General features: G+C 46.0%; 1 protein-coding gene across 1 annotated transcript; it reads left to right on the top strand.

Moving 5' to 3' along the window:
• The first annotated feature begins 220 nt into the window (after positions 1–220).
• Positions 221–17,353, top strand: LOC130476959 (zinc finger protein 271-like). Its single transcript, XM_056848993.1, has 2 exons — positions 221–1,697; positions 16,413–17,353. Exons 1-2 carry the CDS (start codon positions 257–259, stop codon positions 17,351–17,353), a joined length of 2,382 nt encoding a protein of 793 aa, XP_056704971.1. The 5' UTR covers positions 221–256.
• Positions 17,354–18,250: the final 897 nt, after the last annotated feature.

The raw sequence follows: 18,250 nt of genomic DNA, 5'->3' as shown, positions 1-18,250 counted from the left end.
CTTCTCCATTTGAGTTTTGACTGCCTGCATTTCCATGGGTTTCGTCCCTGTCTTTATTCTCCTTGTTTTGGCAGGTCGAGGGGGGATGACTGAGAAGGAAGGAAAGGAAGAAGATGGAAAAACTCTCAACATAGCAAGTTCTGAACAAGTAGAACTGTCTGTGGAATTGTTAAGAAAAACAGGCAGTGAAGTTCTCCAAGTTTGTGAGCAGGAAGAGATTTTGGAAAATGAGAGGAGAACTGAAAGGCAGGAGAGAATGCCTGCAGGAAGGAGTCGAAGTAAGCCAATTCTTCATGTGCTGAATAATAAAAACACCAGCAAGAGACACTTGACATGCAGTGAGTGTGGGAAAAGCTTCAGCAACACCTCTAACTTGATTGCTCACGAGAGGATCCACACAGGAGAGAAGCCGTACAAGTGCTCTGATTGCGGGAAGACATTTGGGAAGAAATCGACGCTCATTACCCATGAGAGGATCCACACAGAGGAGAAACCATATGAATGTTCTGTCTGTGGGAGGAGCTTCAGCCAAACCTCCAGCCTCATTGCCCACGAGAGAATCCATACGGAAGAAAAACCATACGAGTGTTCAGAATGTGGGAAGAGCTTCAGTTTGAAATCAAGCCTGGTTGCCCATGAGAGAATCCACACAGGAGAGAAGCCCTACAAGTGCTCAGACTGTGGGAAAAGCTTCAGCCAGAAATCTGCCCTCATTGCACATGTGAGGACACACAGAGGCGAGAAACCCTACACGTGCTCAGTATGTAGGAAAAGCTTCAGCCAGAGCTCGAACCTTATCGCTCATGAAAGAATCCACACAGGAGAGAAGCCGTACCAGTGCTCTAACTGCGGGAGGAGCTTCAACTGCAGCTCCAGCCTTATTAGACACCAGAGGATTCACACTGAGGACAAACCGTATGAGTGTTCAGACTGTGGGAAAAGCTTCAGCTGTAGTTCTAGCCTCATTAGACATCAGAGGACCCACACAGGCGAGAAGCCCTACAAATGCACGGACTGCGGCAAAACTTTTAGCGTCAGCTCCCAGCTTAGTGTCCATCAGAGGACCCACACGGGAGAGAAGCCATACAAATGCTTGGACTGTGGGAAAAGCTTCAGTGTGAGATCGAGCCTCAGTGCCCACAAGAGAATCCACACAGGTGAGAAACCTTATAAATGTACAGACTGTCCGAAGAGCGTCTACTTGAGATCTAGTCTCAATGCACACAGGAGAATCCATGGAGGGAAAAAGCCGTATGACTGTGCAGACTGCGGGAAGAGCTTCACTTGCAGCTCAAACCTCATCAGGCACCAGAGGATCCATACGGGTGAGAAGCCATACAACTGCACAGATTGTGGGAAAAGCTTCACGTTGAGTTCCAACCTTATTGCCCATCAGAGAACGCATACAGGAGAAAAGCCGTACCAGTGCTCGGACTGTGGCAAATTCTTCAGCGTGAGTTCTCAGCTCAATGTTCACCAGAGAATCCACACGGGAGAGAAACCTTTTGAGTGCTCAGACTGTGGCAAGAGCTTCACTTGTAGTTCGGGCCTTATTAGACATCAGAGGACTCACACAGGAGAGAAACCTTATCAGTGCTCAGACTGTGGTAAAAGGTTCAATCTGAGTTCGAATCTCATTACACACCAGAAGACCCACAGAGGAGAGAAACCGTACAAATGTGTGTACTGTGGGGAAAGTTTCTATACCAGACCAAATTTTGTTGAACATCATAAAGCCAACCACGTGGATGCCATAAATATGAGCACAGGCACCAGCAGCATTAAGGACTCCCAGTCAATTAACTATCAAATAAATTATGTAGGATGGGATTGATGACCGTGGAATTCATGATCCATTAGAAACATCCTTGTACAAGAGCTCTTTTCATTTAAAAACATTTATGCCTTGTCTTTTGATAACTAGTGTTCTCAAAGCGGCATATAGAAAATAAAATATAGAATTTTTAAAAATTCCCCATGCTGGAATAGATGCCCCTATCCCTCACTCTCACCATCTTTCCAATCTGAAGCATAGATGAAAACACATACAGTGGAACCAAAGAACATAAATTACACATATGAGGGGACCAAAGACCTGCCAAATCTTAACAAGAAGCTGAACTAAACTGTTGTGCCTTTACTACCTTTCCAAGCACTCCCAGGGAAGGGGCCAAAATTAATTTACTGGGGGAAACACTTGCATAACTAGGGTGCTTCCACCATGAAGTCCCCATCAGTGTGTCCCTACCTGATGAAAGGTGTGACATAGAGCAAGTCCTCATTGGATGATTTCAGACTCTGAGGAGGATCTGTAGAGAAAGAGGTCCTTCAGATTAGGGCTCTAAAGGTGAAAAACAGCACTTTAGTTTGCCTCCAGAAACAAACTAGTATACAATGGAGGTGGGCCAGAATAGATGTGATACATCACAAACAACAGGAATGTTGTGAAATGAATGAGACATGTGCAAGAGCAGTTGTGCAGGGGAACTTCTCACTAGATTGCGCCCCTGCAAACACTTCTTACGCTTGCCCCATACCTTCTTTGGACTGTGAAGACGATCTTTGTGTGCTAAATCACCCAGCTCTTGGGCTCTGTGCCTTTTGTAACATTTAATTTTGAGAAAACCATTGAATGTATAAAAAAGAATCCTTTTTCAGGCATTTAATGTAGCAAAACACCAAATAAAAACAATAGGAAAAAAGTCTAACGTTCCAGAAAAAAAAACTTAAAAAAATTAAGTCTGGTCTTTTTATGAGACAACATATTTCAGGGCTCAAGTAACAATATTTTCTGAATAAGCTGCTGAAAGCTTTCCAGAATAGAAAACTGAAGAATAAAACAGGTACAGCAGTGTCTAGCAGTACATTTTGTTTTGCACGGCACATGAGCTGTTGAAAGTAATTGACCTCCCTTGTCTCGCTGAAATATTATTTCCCCTTAATTCAAAAAATTACAGCAGATTTTCCCCAAAGGTGTGTTTCAGGGGAACTGCTGTGGTGCCATGAGAGTAATAAATCAGTTTTGTTTGAGGTTGCCTGTCATTTCTCTGCATGTTCGGCCCTGCCTTCCCTTCAGACTCCAGTGGGAGGAAAGACTGATTCTGTCATAACTTTATTGAGTGTGATTATCTTCCAATCACTTCCAATGCAGAATCACTGCTGAATGATCTACCCTCTGAGGAGGCTGTATGTCAAGTATCTATGTGAGTCACTGTTCTAGATTCGCCTCCTGTATGAAACACATGCATGAGTAGCTCATGCAGAATCATGAGTAGTCTCCTCTGAGGGCAATTAATACTAAATACTCTACAAATCACCCTTTTCTGGGGCCTGTCATTTATTCGAGCACTTATAATCTGCCCCCCATAAAGGGGACCCAAGGCGAATCTCAGCAAAACCAACAATAAAAACTCATAGTAATCAATGTGCAACTTTACAAAAAACAAGCCATTCCTAGACCAGCTGCAAATTAATAAAAGGCAAGGCGCTTATTTAAAAAATGGCTGTACAGACCTTAAAAATGGCAGCCCTAAAGCCACTTCCTATACATGGTTGCCAACTTGCTCAGAAGCCAGTGTGCTTGTCCCATGCTTTGCAGACCATGTTGATCTCCCTGGCGTCCATCAGTTGGCAACCTGATGTGCCTCGTTTCTTGGGGCTTTTGTGCCCTGCAACCTAAATGCACCCTAAGAACATAAGAAGAGCCTTGCTGCTGGATCAGACTAGTGGCCCATCTAGTCCAGCATCCCATCTCAGTGGCTAACCGGTGCCTCCAGAGGGCCAAAGACAAGGAATAAAGTCCCAGGCCGTCCTCTGATGCTTAGAGTTGCCAGCTCCGGGTTGAGAAATACCTGGAGATTTTCAGGGTTGAACCTTAGGAGGGCAGGTTTGGGTGGGGAGGAACCACAGCAGAGTACAATGCACTTTCCAATGCAGCCGTTTTCTCCAGGGGAACTGATCTGTATCGGCTGGAGATCAGTTGTATTCCCAGGAGATCTCCAGCTGCTACCTGGAAGTAGACGTCTTACTTTACCGTCCATACATACAAGGAACGCACACTCCTTCATATATTGAATGAATTGTGCACGGAAGGACTAAGAGCTTGAAAAAGTTTCATATGAAATGGAATTATACCGGATTTCCATTGCACAATGTCTTGTCTCCGCTGCCTGAATGTTGCAATTTAGATGTATGGACTTAAAACGATGAAAACAAACTGAGCAAATTTGCCTATATTTATTATTGTGTAACGCCTTGCGCTGTTATATTAAGTCTATTTTAGACTATTTGTAAATTTCCTGTTTGCTCAACTGAGGTTGTGTTTGTTAGAAATTCTTCAGAATATATTTTTCTAAACAGCAATTTTGCATTGTAGTTACCTTACTGTGGGTTTACTTTGGCTAGTGCTTGCACTTTGAATTCTAAACTCCTGAGTAGCACTTGTAGCCGGTTTTGATTGCTACCTGGAAGTTGGCAACCCTGATGATGCCACCTCCCAGAGAGGATTGCCAGCCTCCAGGTAGGGGCCTGGAAATGTCACAGAATTGCAGCTCATCTCCAGACTACAGAAATCATTTCTCCTGGAGAAAATGACAGCTTTAGACTCTCTGGTAGACCACAGATTTTAGGTGCAACCCCTCCCTCCGCAGTCTCTGCCTCCAAATCTCCAGGAATTTCCCAGGCTGGAGTTGGCATGGCAAGCCCACAGCACTGGTCTCCATCCCTTTGCAGTCGGCCTGTTCCCACAAGAGGGCTCTCGAGGCGCCTCCCAGTGAGTAAGGAGATGCTTCTCCTTGTCTCTCTGGCCAGGGCTGGTCTGCTCCTCCCAGGCAGCCAATCGCTGCAGAAGGTGGGAGGGAAGGGAGGACATCAAAGAGAGGAGATCAAAGCCCCTCTCTGGCCAGGGCTGGTGGTCTCCTCCCAGGCAGCCAATCGCTGCAGAAGGTGGGATGGAAGAGAGGACATAAAAGAGAGGAGATCAAAGCCCCTCTCTGGCCAGGGCTGGTCTCCTCCTCCCAGGCAGCCAATCGCTGCAGAAGGTGGGTGGGAAGGGAGGACATCAAAGAGAGGAGATCAAAGCGCCGCTCTCCACCTGTGTTGAGGCTTAAGACCAGGGGGACTCTGGAGCGAGGGAGATGGCTGCCCTGGAGGCGGCTCCGGTAAGGGCGAAGCGGAGGGGTCTGTTGAATGTCACAGTCTTGCTTGGAAATGCATTTTCTCCTTTGCAGTGTTTTGCTTTTTTTGGGGGGGGGTTGACTCCCCCCCTCCCCTGGGAGGAGAAATCAGAAGGAGATTGAAGAAGGAGACTGGGAAGGGCAGCCAAGGATGTGTAAGGATGTGTCACTGGCCACCAAGACTAGATTAATTCATGCCATCGTATTCCCTGTTACTATGGATGGGTGTGAAAGCCGGACAGTGATGAAAGCTGATAGGAAGAAAATAGATTCCTTTGAAATGTGGTGTTGGAGGAGAGTCTTACGGATACCGTGGACTGCCAAAAAAACAAATCGGTGGGTTATAGATCAAATCAAGCCTGAACTGACCCTAGAAGCTAAAATGACTAAACTGAGGCTGTCGTATTTTGGTCACGTCATGAGACGACAAGAGTCACTGGAAAAGACAGCCATGCTAAGAAAAGTTGAGGGCAGCAGGAAAAGAGGAAGACCCAACGAGAGATGGATGGACTCAATCAAGGAAGCCACGGCCTTCAATTTGCAGGATCTGAGCAGGGCTGTCATTTTGGAGGACTTTCATTCATAGGGTCGCCATGAGTCGGAAGCGACTTGTCGGCACTTAACACACACACCCCTGGGGCAGATTTTACCAAGCAGGAGTCTTTGGGAGTTTGGTTCCTGTAACTCTGCAAAGGTGCTTTGCCTACAAATACCTGGAGGTTCTAGTTCAATAGAACCTCGAGGCTGGTTGCAGAGAAATGTGGGCTGGAAACACTATAAAAATGAATAAATCGACTCGTTTGAGCACTGCAAGGAATTTTTCAGTGAATGATGGTTCAACAAATTCGAGGTGCCCATCTCAAGGCGAAGAGCACGATGGGTAGGGGTTGCCATTTTCCTGAAGAAAAAAACAACCCTGTCCCTTTAACATACTCATAATAGAATATTGGTGATGGTATTTACTCCATGCCATGAAAACCTTTGGCTATCCATTTCCACTCTCCTGTTACTAGGGTTGCCAAAATCGAGGTGGTGGCTGGCGATCTCCTGGGATTATAACTGATTTCCAGACAACAGAAATCAGTTCACCTGGAGAAAATGGCTACTTTGGTGATGCAAGTTTGATTTTTTTTTTGATTTTTTATTAAATTTTATAGCATACAAAAAGTTTTATAACATTAAAAAAAATTATAACAATGATTCTTAAATTTCTGGGGATCGGGTTCCGTTTTGGGGGAGGTGGTCCAATGGTTACTCTTCAGGGCGCCTCTTTAGTTCTCCCACCATAAGCTAACAGCTTCCTACAGAGAGAACCAAAATGTTTCATTTATTCATTCATTCGTTTGTTCATTTTATTTATTCATGTTATTTATGGTCCGCCTCTCTCACTGGGACTCAAGGTGGATTACATAGAGTGAGTCAATAAAATCAACAGGATGGGACATTCAAAAACAGTGAAATAGCGTTAGGGTTGTAGAACCGACCAGAAATTAAAAATAAAAAAAAATCTGAAGCAAGGCATAAGTGTTAACATGACACATAAAATGATGGAAGATTAAACAGAGGGTACAACTTACAGCAAACCTATATGCGGTAGTATAGACCATAGTCTCTGATAATTGTCCAAGTAACTTTCTGGATAATTTTGTACGGTGCTTCCCTACTATCTGCGTAGAAAAGCCCACTTGAATAATTCCGGTTTGCATAACTTGTGGAAAGCCAGGAGCGTGGGAACCTTGCTGACTTCCTCAGGCAGGCCGTTCCACAAGGTGGGGGCCACAACGGAGAAGGCCACGCGTATGGGCAGCGGCAGATTTTGCCCATTTGCGGGTGGGCACCTGCAGAAAGCCCTGCTCAGATTAGCATTGATTTGCTTCTCCAGCAATATGGTTGGGTCCAGTCTAGCCCCGAGGCTCTTCACGGGGTCGGCACGGGTCCGCTGAACCCCATCAAAAGTCCAGACGCCCCCTGCTCTTCAGAAGCCCAGAGGGAGAAAAAACAGTAGGGAAATTACCATCATTTTGACTGTGTGACTTCACATCCGAGCCAAACCCAGAAGTGACGTCATGTGGCTTTAGAGTGTTATGACATCTCTTCCGGGTTTGGCCTGGAAAGGACATCACGCTGTCATCAGGATGGTGCCGCCCCCATATCGCCACCTCCCAGTGTCCTGCTGATTCCTACTCGTTGGCTGGCAAACCTAACATGGCAAGAGAAATCAGCTGTTTGTCTGGAAAGAAATCCTTTGCCTGCAGACAGAAATTCAGCAGAGAAAGCTTCCTCCACGGCTGCCTCTCGCTCTACTTAGAAATGATGCTGATTTCCATTCTTCGTAGGTGAGAGGTCACCTGCCTTATCCAAGAGGACCAAGAGAAGAGGCTGACGAGGAACAAGGAAGAAGTGCAGAACTTCTGGTAGGCTCTGGCAGGGCTGCGTGTATTTTAATATATTATTTGAATGACAAAACACAGTGGTTTCATAGCGCTCTCTGCGTGTATATGTGTGGCTTGTGCAGCCGAGAAATGGTGGAAGTCCATGTCCTGTGTGTGGTCCTCCATGCGGGCATGAGCCCAAGGGGGAAACATCTCTGCCATTTTATTTATTATTTGCTTATTTTCTTTGTTAGATTTTTAGGATGCCCTTTCCTGAGCAAGTCAGGCTCAGAGCATCTTACAACCAATTCTGCAGCAGAATCCAGCAGAGCCCAGCACCGATTGGCTAGTGCTTGTGATAACTTGTATTTCCTCTTCTCTCTTGAGCAGTTTTGCCTGTCTGTCTAAATGGGATAGTCCTTGAAAAATTGTGATTAATTAATATTGAAGGGAACTTTTTTTCTTTGCTGTGTTTGCTGACTTAAGGCGACCCCTGGTAGGGTTTTCAAGGCAAGAGACGTTCAGAGGTGGTTTGCCATTGCCTGCCTCCACGTCACAACCCTGGTATTCCTTGGTGGTCTCCCATCCAAATACTTGCCAGGATCAACCCTGCTTAGCTTCTGAAATCTGACGAGATCAGGCTAGCCTGGGCTGTCCAGGTCACGATTTGAAGGAATACTGTTTTGTTTGGGTTTTTTAAATGAAAAGGTGGACTGAATGCCTGAAAATTGAAGGGGGGGACAAGACAGATAATTGGGATCAGCCTTCAAATGGCTGTTAAGCATGCCTATGAAATGTGTTGGGAGAGAGGGAGAAGAGGAATTTGCTCCAAGCGAGAAAGAAACACCATGAGTTGTGACGTTTTTCATGAGTACGGTTTTCAGCTCCGAGTTGGGAAATTCCTGGAGATTTCGGGGTGGAGCCTAAACAGGGTTTGGGAAGGGGAGGGACCTCAACCCTTTATAATGCCATAGAGTCCACCCTCCACAGCAGCCATTTTCTCCAGAAGAACTGATCTCTGTAGACTGGATATCAGTTTTAATTCTGTGAGATCGGCAACCCTGGATATTGCAAGTATTTTGCACATGTACCAGTGTCACTATCAATTATAATGAACTAAGATTTCTCTGCAATTCTGGGGAGCTCTCCTGGCTTTGCAGAACTCTGTATCATATAGGGTTGCCAGCTCTGGGTTGGGAAATACCTGGAGATTTGGGGGGGTGGAGCCCGAGGAGGGCGGGGCTTGGGGACTTCAGTGGGGTACAATATCACAGAGTCCACCTTCCAAAGTAGTCATTTTCTTTAGGTGAACAAATCTCTATCACCTGGAGATCAGTTGTAATCCCAGGAGATCTCCAGCTACCACCTGGAGGTTGAGAAAGCCAGTACAGGAGCAATGCTGCTAACAATGCCAATATATTATAGCTACATATACACTTTACAGTATGTGGTAATGAAACCACCAACAACATATACATTCAGTACAACAGTGGATGTACAAAATTTCCACAGCTCATTTGAATTCCATCTGGTAAGTATCAAATAAGTCCTTTGAAGTAATTATCTTAGTCTGTTCTCAAAACAGATGCTGCAAGATGAACAGTCAAGGAGAATACGATCGTTTCGGAGCACAAGGGATCAGTTCTTCAAAAGATGCAGTGCATGCAATCCTATATCAATATCCATGATATCAGGTTTCAAAGAAGAACCTTTTCAAAGAATAACCTTTTCCAGAATAAAGTGCATAATACTTCCCCAGAGGGGTAAGATGCTAAGTTCCTTCCACTCCTTGTGCTCCGAAACGATCGTATTCTCCTTGACTGTTCATCTTGCAGCATCTGTTTTGAGAAAAGACTAAGATAATTACTTCAAAGGACTTATTTGATACTTACCAGATGGAATTCAAATGAGCTGTGGAAATTTTGTACATCCACTGTTGTACTGAATGTATGTGTTGTTGGTGGTTTCATTACCACATACTGTAAAGTGTATATGTAGCTATAATATATTGGCATTGTTAGCAGCATTGCTCCTGTACTGGTTTTCTCATCCTCCTGATAATAGTACAGAGGTGTCTTTTTTCTCCTTTACCACCTGGAGGTTGGCAAGCCTAGTATCATAGATGTTGTTGGCTCTCTTGTGTGGATTTGACTATCCACACAGGAGCCAGCCTTTGGCTATCCGATACATAGCTAACATTTACCTTTGCATGACAGCCATGATTTAAACTCCATTTTGACTGCAGAAGCAGACGGAAGCTGAGATGCAAAAAATTGTCCGGGAATGGAAGGCGCTTTGTGGGTTCCTGGAGCAGCAGAAGCAGCTTCTCTTGAGGTGGCTCGAGGGTTTTGCTGGAGATGTTATCAAGCTAAGGGAGGCTACCTCATCCACAGCCTCGGTGGAGAGCCACCTGCCCTGCCAGAGGGGGGGAGAGGAGGTGTCGCTTCAGATCCTAGAGGTGAGAGTTGGCTAGTGCCCATGGTGAAGTCGGGAGGGGGCCTGTCCCATTTTACTAGGCTTTTCTTAAGTCCTCCTTCTTTCCATCCAGTCTGCCACTAGCCCCAAGAGCAGGGGAGAGGCTGCCTTTCCAAAGAGGGACGATGGTTTTCTAGAGCTGGAGCTGAAGCTTTGCTGTTTCTCTGAACGAAGGGCTATTTTGGAGGGAATACTGAGCAGCTTCAAAGGTGAGTCCCCCTGTGCAAGCACCAGGTCATTCCTGACCCATGGGCGACGTCACATCCTGACATTTACTAGGCAGACTATGTTTCCGGGGTGGTTTGCCGTTGCCTTCCCCAGTTCTCGACACTTCACCCCCAGCAAGCTGGGTACTCATTTTACCGACCTCGGAAGGATGGAAGGCTGAGTCAACAAATAAAATAAATACCACCCTCTGAAACTAGGAGTCCACTAGATTCCCTGACTTGAGGAAGGAGAGTGCCTACAAACCAGCCCTTCAGCTGAGTTATGCTTCTTAGGTAGGGTTGCCATCCCCCAACAGGGCGCGGGGGATTCCACACCCCAAGCTCCCTCCCCCCCGGTGCCATTCACCCAGCCGGTGGGGGGACTTCCTAGCTGTAAATGGAGGCCAGCGTCGACATCACTTCTAGAGGTGACGTCATCACGTCACTGATGACAGCAGGGACTCTGGTATTTGGGCAAGACTGTATGATAAAAACGGCTTCTACTATAATTTTTGCCCAAATACTGGACCATCTCCACGGTCGTCAGTCTTGTGATGACATCACTTCCACAAGTGATGTTGATGCTGGCCTCATTTACAGCTTGTAAGTCCCCCCCACCCCATACCCCCCCACAGGTTGCCAGGGGGTACCTGGCAGGGGGTACCTGGCAACCCTATTTTTTGGCTGTATACCTTCTGTATACCTTTGATGGTGGCTGCAAGGTGGATCAGCACCGGGACAGGGAGTTTTTGCTTGCGATACGTCCATTGCAGAAATCCCACAGAAATTTTATGGGCATCAAACTTGAATTTTAGACATCAGACCAAAACATTTTTTCCCCTCCCCTCTCTTCTCTTTATTCCTTTTCTCTCTGTCTCCACAACAGTTATTGGCCCTCCTTCCTGGTTCTGGTGTTTGTTGATGTGTTTTTATTGAATTATTTAATGTTGGTTTTATTTGTTAAAACATTTTAATGTTTTCATGTTCACTGCCTTGGGGACCCTGATTGGGTGGAAAGACAGCATTAAAATGTTTTAAATAAATAATGGTATTACTCTAAAGTGTTTACAGTATGTTTAACCGAGGTGATTTTATGCTGCCTTCTTGGTCTCAGTAGCAACTATGCTGTTTTTTTAGTCAGCATTTGGAATTTTAACTTTTAAGAAATATGAACGGTTCAGTAATGTAATATAAGTAAATATTTTCAGTGATGTCACATCTGATGCCAGGAACTTCTACTTCTGACTGAGCCGGTTTGTTCTTGGGTTTCTTCACGCCCCTGGTTGCTTTAGAACAGAGCGTCTTTCATCGCCAAATGACACAGAGGCCTTCTAAGTACAAAGTCCTGGATTCTCTCTCACTTTATCCCAACCTCTTTTATTTATTTCAGAGTCACTGCAGCTGGTGCTGAAGAGTCTCCCAGGTATGCCTTGCGCTCTATCAGGGCCAAAGTGATCTTTTGTCTTAGGGAACATAATGCCAACGTGGATGTTGGTCTGGGTCTAGTGGAGCTGTGTAAGAGATTTGGTAATAGGGTTGCAAAATGCATCTTTGGGCTAGGGCTGCCAAGCCCCCACCCCTAGCTGCTGCCCCCCACACTGATCCGTTGGTTGGCAGGTAGGGTTGCCCCCCGGCCAATGGCAGGGTGGGAGGTTGGGTAGGGTTGCCAGGTGCAGGTTGAGAAACTCCTGGAGATTTGGAGATGGAGGCTAGGGAGGACAGGGACCTCAGTGGAATACAATACTATAGAGTCCACCCTCCAAAGCAGCCATTTTCTCCAGGGGAACTGATCTCTGTAGTCTGGAGATGAGTTGTAATTTCAAGGGAACCCCAGCTCCCACCTCAGAGGCTGGCATCCCAGTCGGCAGGGGGATTTACTGGGGGAGGCCTAGTCCTGCAGAGAGGTGACGTCCCTGGTGATGTGGCGACATCACTTTCGGTGCACACCAGAAGCGATGCCATTGGGTTGCCAATGATGTGGGACACACTGATATTTGGGCAAAAACTCTGTGGTAAAAATTGCCTCTACCATAGTGTTTTTGCCCAAATACTAGTGATGTGATGATGTCACTTCTGGTGCTGGAAGTGACATTGCTGCATGGCCAGGCTAGGCCTCCCCCCACTGCTGGTAAATCTCCCCCCGGCCCCCACCAGTTGCTGGGGGACCTGGCAACCCTATAAAGTCTGTTGAAGTCAATGGACATAGTTGGCTATTATGTGTTCACTTGGCTTGGGTATTTGCCTGTAACAGCATGGTCTGAAAATGAGGTTCACACTGTGGCTGAAGAATTGGCTGTGATTTGCAGTTAAAGCCATATATCTGTCTTCAATCTAAATCAAACCAATTGGTTGCTTATCTCCTCTTAAAGGCCTTCCGTAAAGGCCTTCTCTAAATTAACGTATTTGACAACAGCTTGCCCTAATTTAAGAAAAAAAATTCTTTTCATTCTTCCCACAACACAGGCTTTCCGGGATCTCTTGTCATTGTCTGCTCACAGTCCATTTGTTTCAAGAGGCTGCTAGCGACGTTCTGCTGCTAGCGACATGTCTGCAAATGCAGAGAAGAAAGCAGATGAGCTTGACTGAGTCTTCTTTTTCTTTGCAGTTTTCCCATTTCTTCCCATGTCGCCCCTGTCAGGCTCCAGAACAACATCCCCAGTTTGCGTGGGAGAGTCCAGTCGTAAACAGCATGGAACGGAAACCAATGCGGCAGAACTGGTTCAGGTAGGGAAAGATGCCATTGGGTGAGTGGCCAGCAGACTCACTGTAACTGGTCCTCCAGCCCCACACTTTTTAAACAGTAGCTGACCCCATGGGTCAGTAGTTCTTCTGTAGCGCAGACTGAGTGAAGCTGCTGAATTTTCAGGGTCTGCTGACGTTTGAGGATGTGGCTGTGCATTTCTCGGAGGGGGAGTGGGCCCTTCTGGAACCCCCTCAGCGGGCTCTCTACAGGGATGTCATGCAAGAGAACTACGAGAATATGACCTCGCTGGGTAAGGGTTTTCTTCTTCTTTTTGGCATTCAGTAGGGTTTTTTCCGACGATGCTCTGGATTTCTTTGATGGCATTACAGTGTCTGCTCAGACGGGTCTTGAGGTGCTCAGAAGGAAGACAGGCATATAAATATGATTATCAGACAAATCAATAAAATAAACATAAGGTACAAAAGGGTAAGAACTACTGGGTTAGGGTTCCAAGTACAGTTGGAGTTTCTTCCTTTTTTTGGTTTGTTTTTTTTGCAAATGCAGCCTTCAACTGTTTCTAACATTATTGTCTTTTCGAGTGAGTCTTGTCTTCTCATAATGTGACCAAAGTATGATAGCCTCAGTCGAATGATTTTAGCTTCTAGGGACAGTTCAGGCTTGATTTGATCCAGAACCTACTTATTTGTGTTTTCGGCAGTCCATGGTATCCATAATGCTATGGTCATTTATGCTTTGAATGCTTATGAGCTGTGTGGGGGGAACAGGCAGTGGCGGTGGCCATGAGGCAAAAGTATCTGGTGGCGAGCCGCTGCGTTTATTTGGAGGGGGGGGGGGTTATGCTGCTGCTTCAACATACCAATTAATGTAATAATATTTTAGTGTTTCACCACTAAAATACTATTAAATTAATCGGTATATCATTAAAACATCAATGTAAACAAAAAAAAAACAAAACCCAAAACACTGCGGCTCATTGCCGGAGATTTCCTGTCTCATGGCTGTGGCCGCCGCTGCCACACCAGTCCAGCAGCCAGCACCTTCGTCTACATTCCCCTGTCAGCACGTCGTCAGGATTCTTCCATTTGATCATCTCAGTTCCTGCTGCTGAAACTGACCATAGAGAATCCATGGCGGGGAGAGCCGGCTTCCGAGATCTTTAAGCTACTTCCTAAAATTGCGTCTCAGGGATGGTTTGTGTGAGGGCACAATGGGCGGAGTAAGAGAAAACCTGAAGTTGAGACTATTCACGAAAATTGCCTCAATTAGCTTTGCTTTGGGATCGAGGCAAAATTTAAATTCATGATCAAATATGTTTCTGAAATCCTGGGTTAAGTGCAGGGCAGCCATGGGGTGATCCCTGAAGGATGGAGAATTCATGAATAAGTGGGAAAAAAAGCTGCAGGGCACTTCCACTTGGATCACGTGGCTAATAACCAAGCATAAATGGTTGTTTGGACTCTATCTTTTCCCTTTACCTCAGAAACTGGCAGCGTTTGAAGCCTGTAGAAAGATGTAATGAATATGGCACTTGTTCTTCTTTTTGTCCTGTTTCCTTTTGACCAGTCCTGGCTGTCACAAAACCTGATGTGATCTCTCAACTGGAGCGAGTGGGTGAGCCGTGGGCAGAGGACCTACACTGTTCCAGGCAAAACACAGGAAGTATGGCATTAAGGCATTGTTTTTGGTCAAGGGGAGAGGGAATTATTCAGAAAGTGGAGCCGAAGCGGTCAAAGGTCCCAGTGACAGTGTGGGGGTTGTGCCCCTGTGCATGTAAATGCCAGCACCTAATTGAACGAATCCGTTTCTGGTCTTGGTGTCTTTCAGAAAACTCAGCAATACAAAACTGCTTCCACACAGGGGTGCAAAGAGAACAGGAACAGCATCCACATACCTCGTTCTTTGTACAGAAATCCAGACATAGTAACAACTGGGAGGGTGGCAATTACGCTGGGGGAAACTTACCGCTAGATTGCAGTACATATAAACTTCCCCAATTGGCAAACAGTGGATCCCTTGGGTATTGGGAATCCATTTCAGGTATTGAAAACAGCATAGAGAGGGAAGACTTTAACCCCATTCCCCACATTCCTAGACTGACTTAGGTACTTGTACCGGGGATTTATGTTTCAGCACCAAACTCGCAAGACTTGGCAGGATGTGGGGTGGACATAGAGATGGACACAAAAACAGTGTAAGTTGGGGGGACCAAGACTTAGGGGTGCCAACCACCAGATGGTAGCTGGAGGTCTCCTGCTATTAAAAGTGATCTCCAGATGAGAGAGATCAGTTCACATGGAGAAAATGGCTGCTTTGGAAGGTGGACTGTATGGCATAATACCCCACCGAAGTCCCTACCCTCCCCAAATCCCACCCTCCTCACGTTCCACCCCCCTAATCTTCAGGTATTTCCCAACCCAGAGCTGGCAACCCTAACCCAGATACAACTCTCAAAAAAATTATCTTGTGAGGTTCAGGCCTCGGTCTACATGGGGATAATTTCTGGTCTACCTCACAGGGCTGTTGTAAAGGTATGATGAGGTGATGAATGTGAAGAGTTTTGAATACTGTCAAGCATTACATAAACTCTTGAGGATGATGTTGTATGTCCCAAATTTGCAGGCATAAGTTTATCTTTCTTCATCCCCCTCTGCTTTTGTCTTTCTGCTGTTCAGTGTTAGCATTTTATTCTTTAATCTTCATCAGGAGTAGTTTCAAGTCTTCACTATTTTCTGCTAGTAATGTGTCATCTGCCTGTCTCAAATTGTTAATGTTCCTTTCACCAGTTTTCACTCCACCTTCATCCAAATTGTTCCCATCTTTTCTTTATTTTGGCCTGTTCAGTTAATGTTAATTCAGTTAATTCAGCATGTAAGCATATGTATGAAAATTATATACACATACATAACACCAAAACCAAGGAGGAAGGCCAATAACAGTTATTGGGAATATGCCATCAAAACAAAAAAGTCTTCACCCTCTGGTGGAAGGCAACAATTGGGGGAGACAGACGAATCTGCCTGGGAGGGGAGTTCCAAAGTTTTAGTGGGATTTGAGAGGTTTAGGAAAAGAATGTGTGTGTGGAGGGGGGGGAGAAGTGTCAATACCGTAATGGAACAAATGCCACCTTTAGCTGCAAAGGGTAAGGTGGGATATTAGGGGTTTAATAAACTAGATGTGACTGAAATAGTTCTCTTTATTCCAGAAGGTGCAGAGCGGGAAAGAGACAACAACAAGGGGACTCTTCAGCTGGAGAATTTTGAGCTTGTGGGCTCACGTGAGACATTGTTGAGGAGGGCCGAGAAGACTACCCCCCAATCCCACAAAAAGAAAGAAGCTCCTGAAACTCAACTAGGATCAGAGAAGCAGCAAGCAAGCCCCCTCATGGAGACTGTGCAAGAGCCTGCAATTTCTATGGGCAGGAACTTGGGTACTGTGGGCCCAGGGCAGGAGACCCAAGCGGTGTGTTCTGTGTGTGGGAAAGGCTTTAATAACCAAGCCAGTCTGGTGAGGCACCAGAGAATCCACACGGGAGAGAAACCACACACTTATATGGATTGTGGGAAAAGCTTCAATAAGCGTTCAAATCTCATTACCCACCAGAGGATCCACACTGGAGAGAAGCCGTACAGGTGCGTGGATTGCGGGAAAAGTTTCAGTTTGAGCTCGAGCCTCGTCAGGCACCAGAGAATCCACACAGGGGAGAAGCCGTACCAGTGTTCGGTCTGTGAGAGAAGTTTCAATCAGAAACCCTCCCTCATCGTTCACGAGAGAACTCACCAGCGAGAGAAGCCATACAAGTGCTCAGCATGCGAGAAAAGCTACAGTCACGTCACCAGCCTGATGGCGCACGAGAAAATCCACCGGGAAGAGAAGCCGTACAAATGTGCCGAGTGTGGGAAAAGGTTCAGCTTCAGCTCGCAGCTCATCACGCACCAGAGGATCCATGCGGAGGAGAAGCCGTACAAGTGCTCGGTGTGCGAGAGGGGCTTCAGCCGGCCCTCCAGCCTCGTGGTACACGAGAGGATCCACACGGGCGAGAAGCCGTACAAGTGCGTGGACTGTGAGAAAAGCTTCCCTTCCAACTCGAGTCTGGTGAGGCACCAGCTGACCCACTCGGAAGAGAAACTGGGTGCCTGCTCAGATTGTGGGAAAAACTTCACTGTCCGCTCAGGCCTACAGAGAATGCAGGCAGGAGGGAAACGGCCTCAGTGCGTAGACTGTGAGAAACGGTTCAGCTTGGGCTCTGCTGTTATCTCCCAAGAGAGCTCTTGTACGGAGGAGAGACTTTCCAACAAGCTGGGCAGGGGACAGCATTACACCATCAAAGCTATCGATCCCATGGCAATACTAACAGAGGGTCCTTCCTTTCGGCAATGCCCTCAGTCCACTCATTATCAAATAAACTACGTAGGATGGGAGTGAAACACCAATGAGGAGGACGTTCTCTTGCACAGGCCCTATGGAAATGAATGGGAACGCCATCGTTTTGATGGCTGCTGTGCAGGAGAATGTCTCCCTGGATCATTCTTCTAAATCTTTCACTTTGGACTTCTTAGGTGACCTAGAACAAAGCTTCTTAAACTATGGATCATGACATAGGGTCGCGTAACTGAATGTGGAGGTCGTGAAAAATTTGGCAACAATAAAAGGTTTCTTTATTAATTTTTATCAGTAAATGTTTGGTTTGAATACCAATTTTATATACCTATATACCCGGGGTCGCATAAAAATTTCTCGGGCAAAAAGGGGTCACGAGTGGAAAACGTTTAAGAAGCCCTGATCTAGAAAACAAAACAAACTCAGACCTGTCTTGGGCTCTGGTCCTTGTCAAACATCTGAAGTTTCAGGAGACCGTTCTGGGCAAGGGAGAAATTAAAGAGACACATTTTTTCCTCTGGAGACATAAGGTATTGATTATTTTCCATTTCTGGAATTAATAAACAATATTGTCTCGTCCCGGGCAGTCTCTCCTCCTCCTTCTGCTGAGGGCAGATCTGCAGTGTTAAAATCAGATGAAAAGTGGATAATTTGGGGGCCACAAATGTGTACATACACAGACATACAATAGGCTTGCTGTCCAAAGGTGCTACTGGACCCGTATCCAGCTGGTTACCTGCTGAAACATCCCTTTCCCACAGTTCGTAGTTACTCCGAAGTAGTGAAATTGGAGTGATGCTTGCAGGTTAAATGCTTCAACATGCACATTCTTGCAGGCGAGGTACAGAGTGTGTCCTGTTAGCTTTTTATTTTTAAGTATTTATTTTTTGTGCTTTTAGTCTGCCCTCCCTGGCCACAGCCAGACTCAGGGCAGGTTTCAAT

Source organism: Euleptes europaea, chromosome 1, assembly GCF_029931775.1.
Source record: "Euleptes europaea isolate rEulEur1 chromosome 1, rEulEur1.hap1, whole genome shotgun sequence".
Lineage (NCBI taxonomy): Eukaryota > Metazoa > Chordata > Lepidosauria > Squamata > Sphaerodactylidae > Euleptes > Euleptes europaea.
This window is presented reverse-complemented; position numbering and strand designations above follow the sequence as displayed.

What these genes read in the sequence shown, in the direction of transcription:
- LOC130476959 (XM_056848993.1), top strand. Translation starts at nt 257, where the DNA reads ATGCCTGCAGGAAGGAGTCGAAGTAAGCCAATTCTTCATGTGCTGAAT. An exon ending in ATGTGTGTACTGTGGGGAAA is followed by an intron (nt 1,698 to 16,412) that starts GTTTCTATACCA and finishes TGTGTGGGAAAG; the next exon opens with GCTTTAATAACCAAGCCAGT.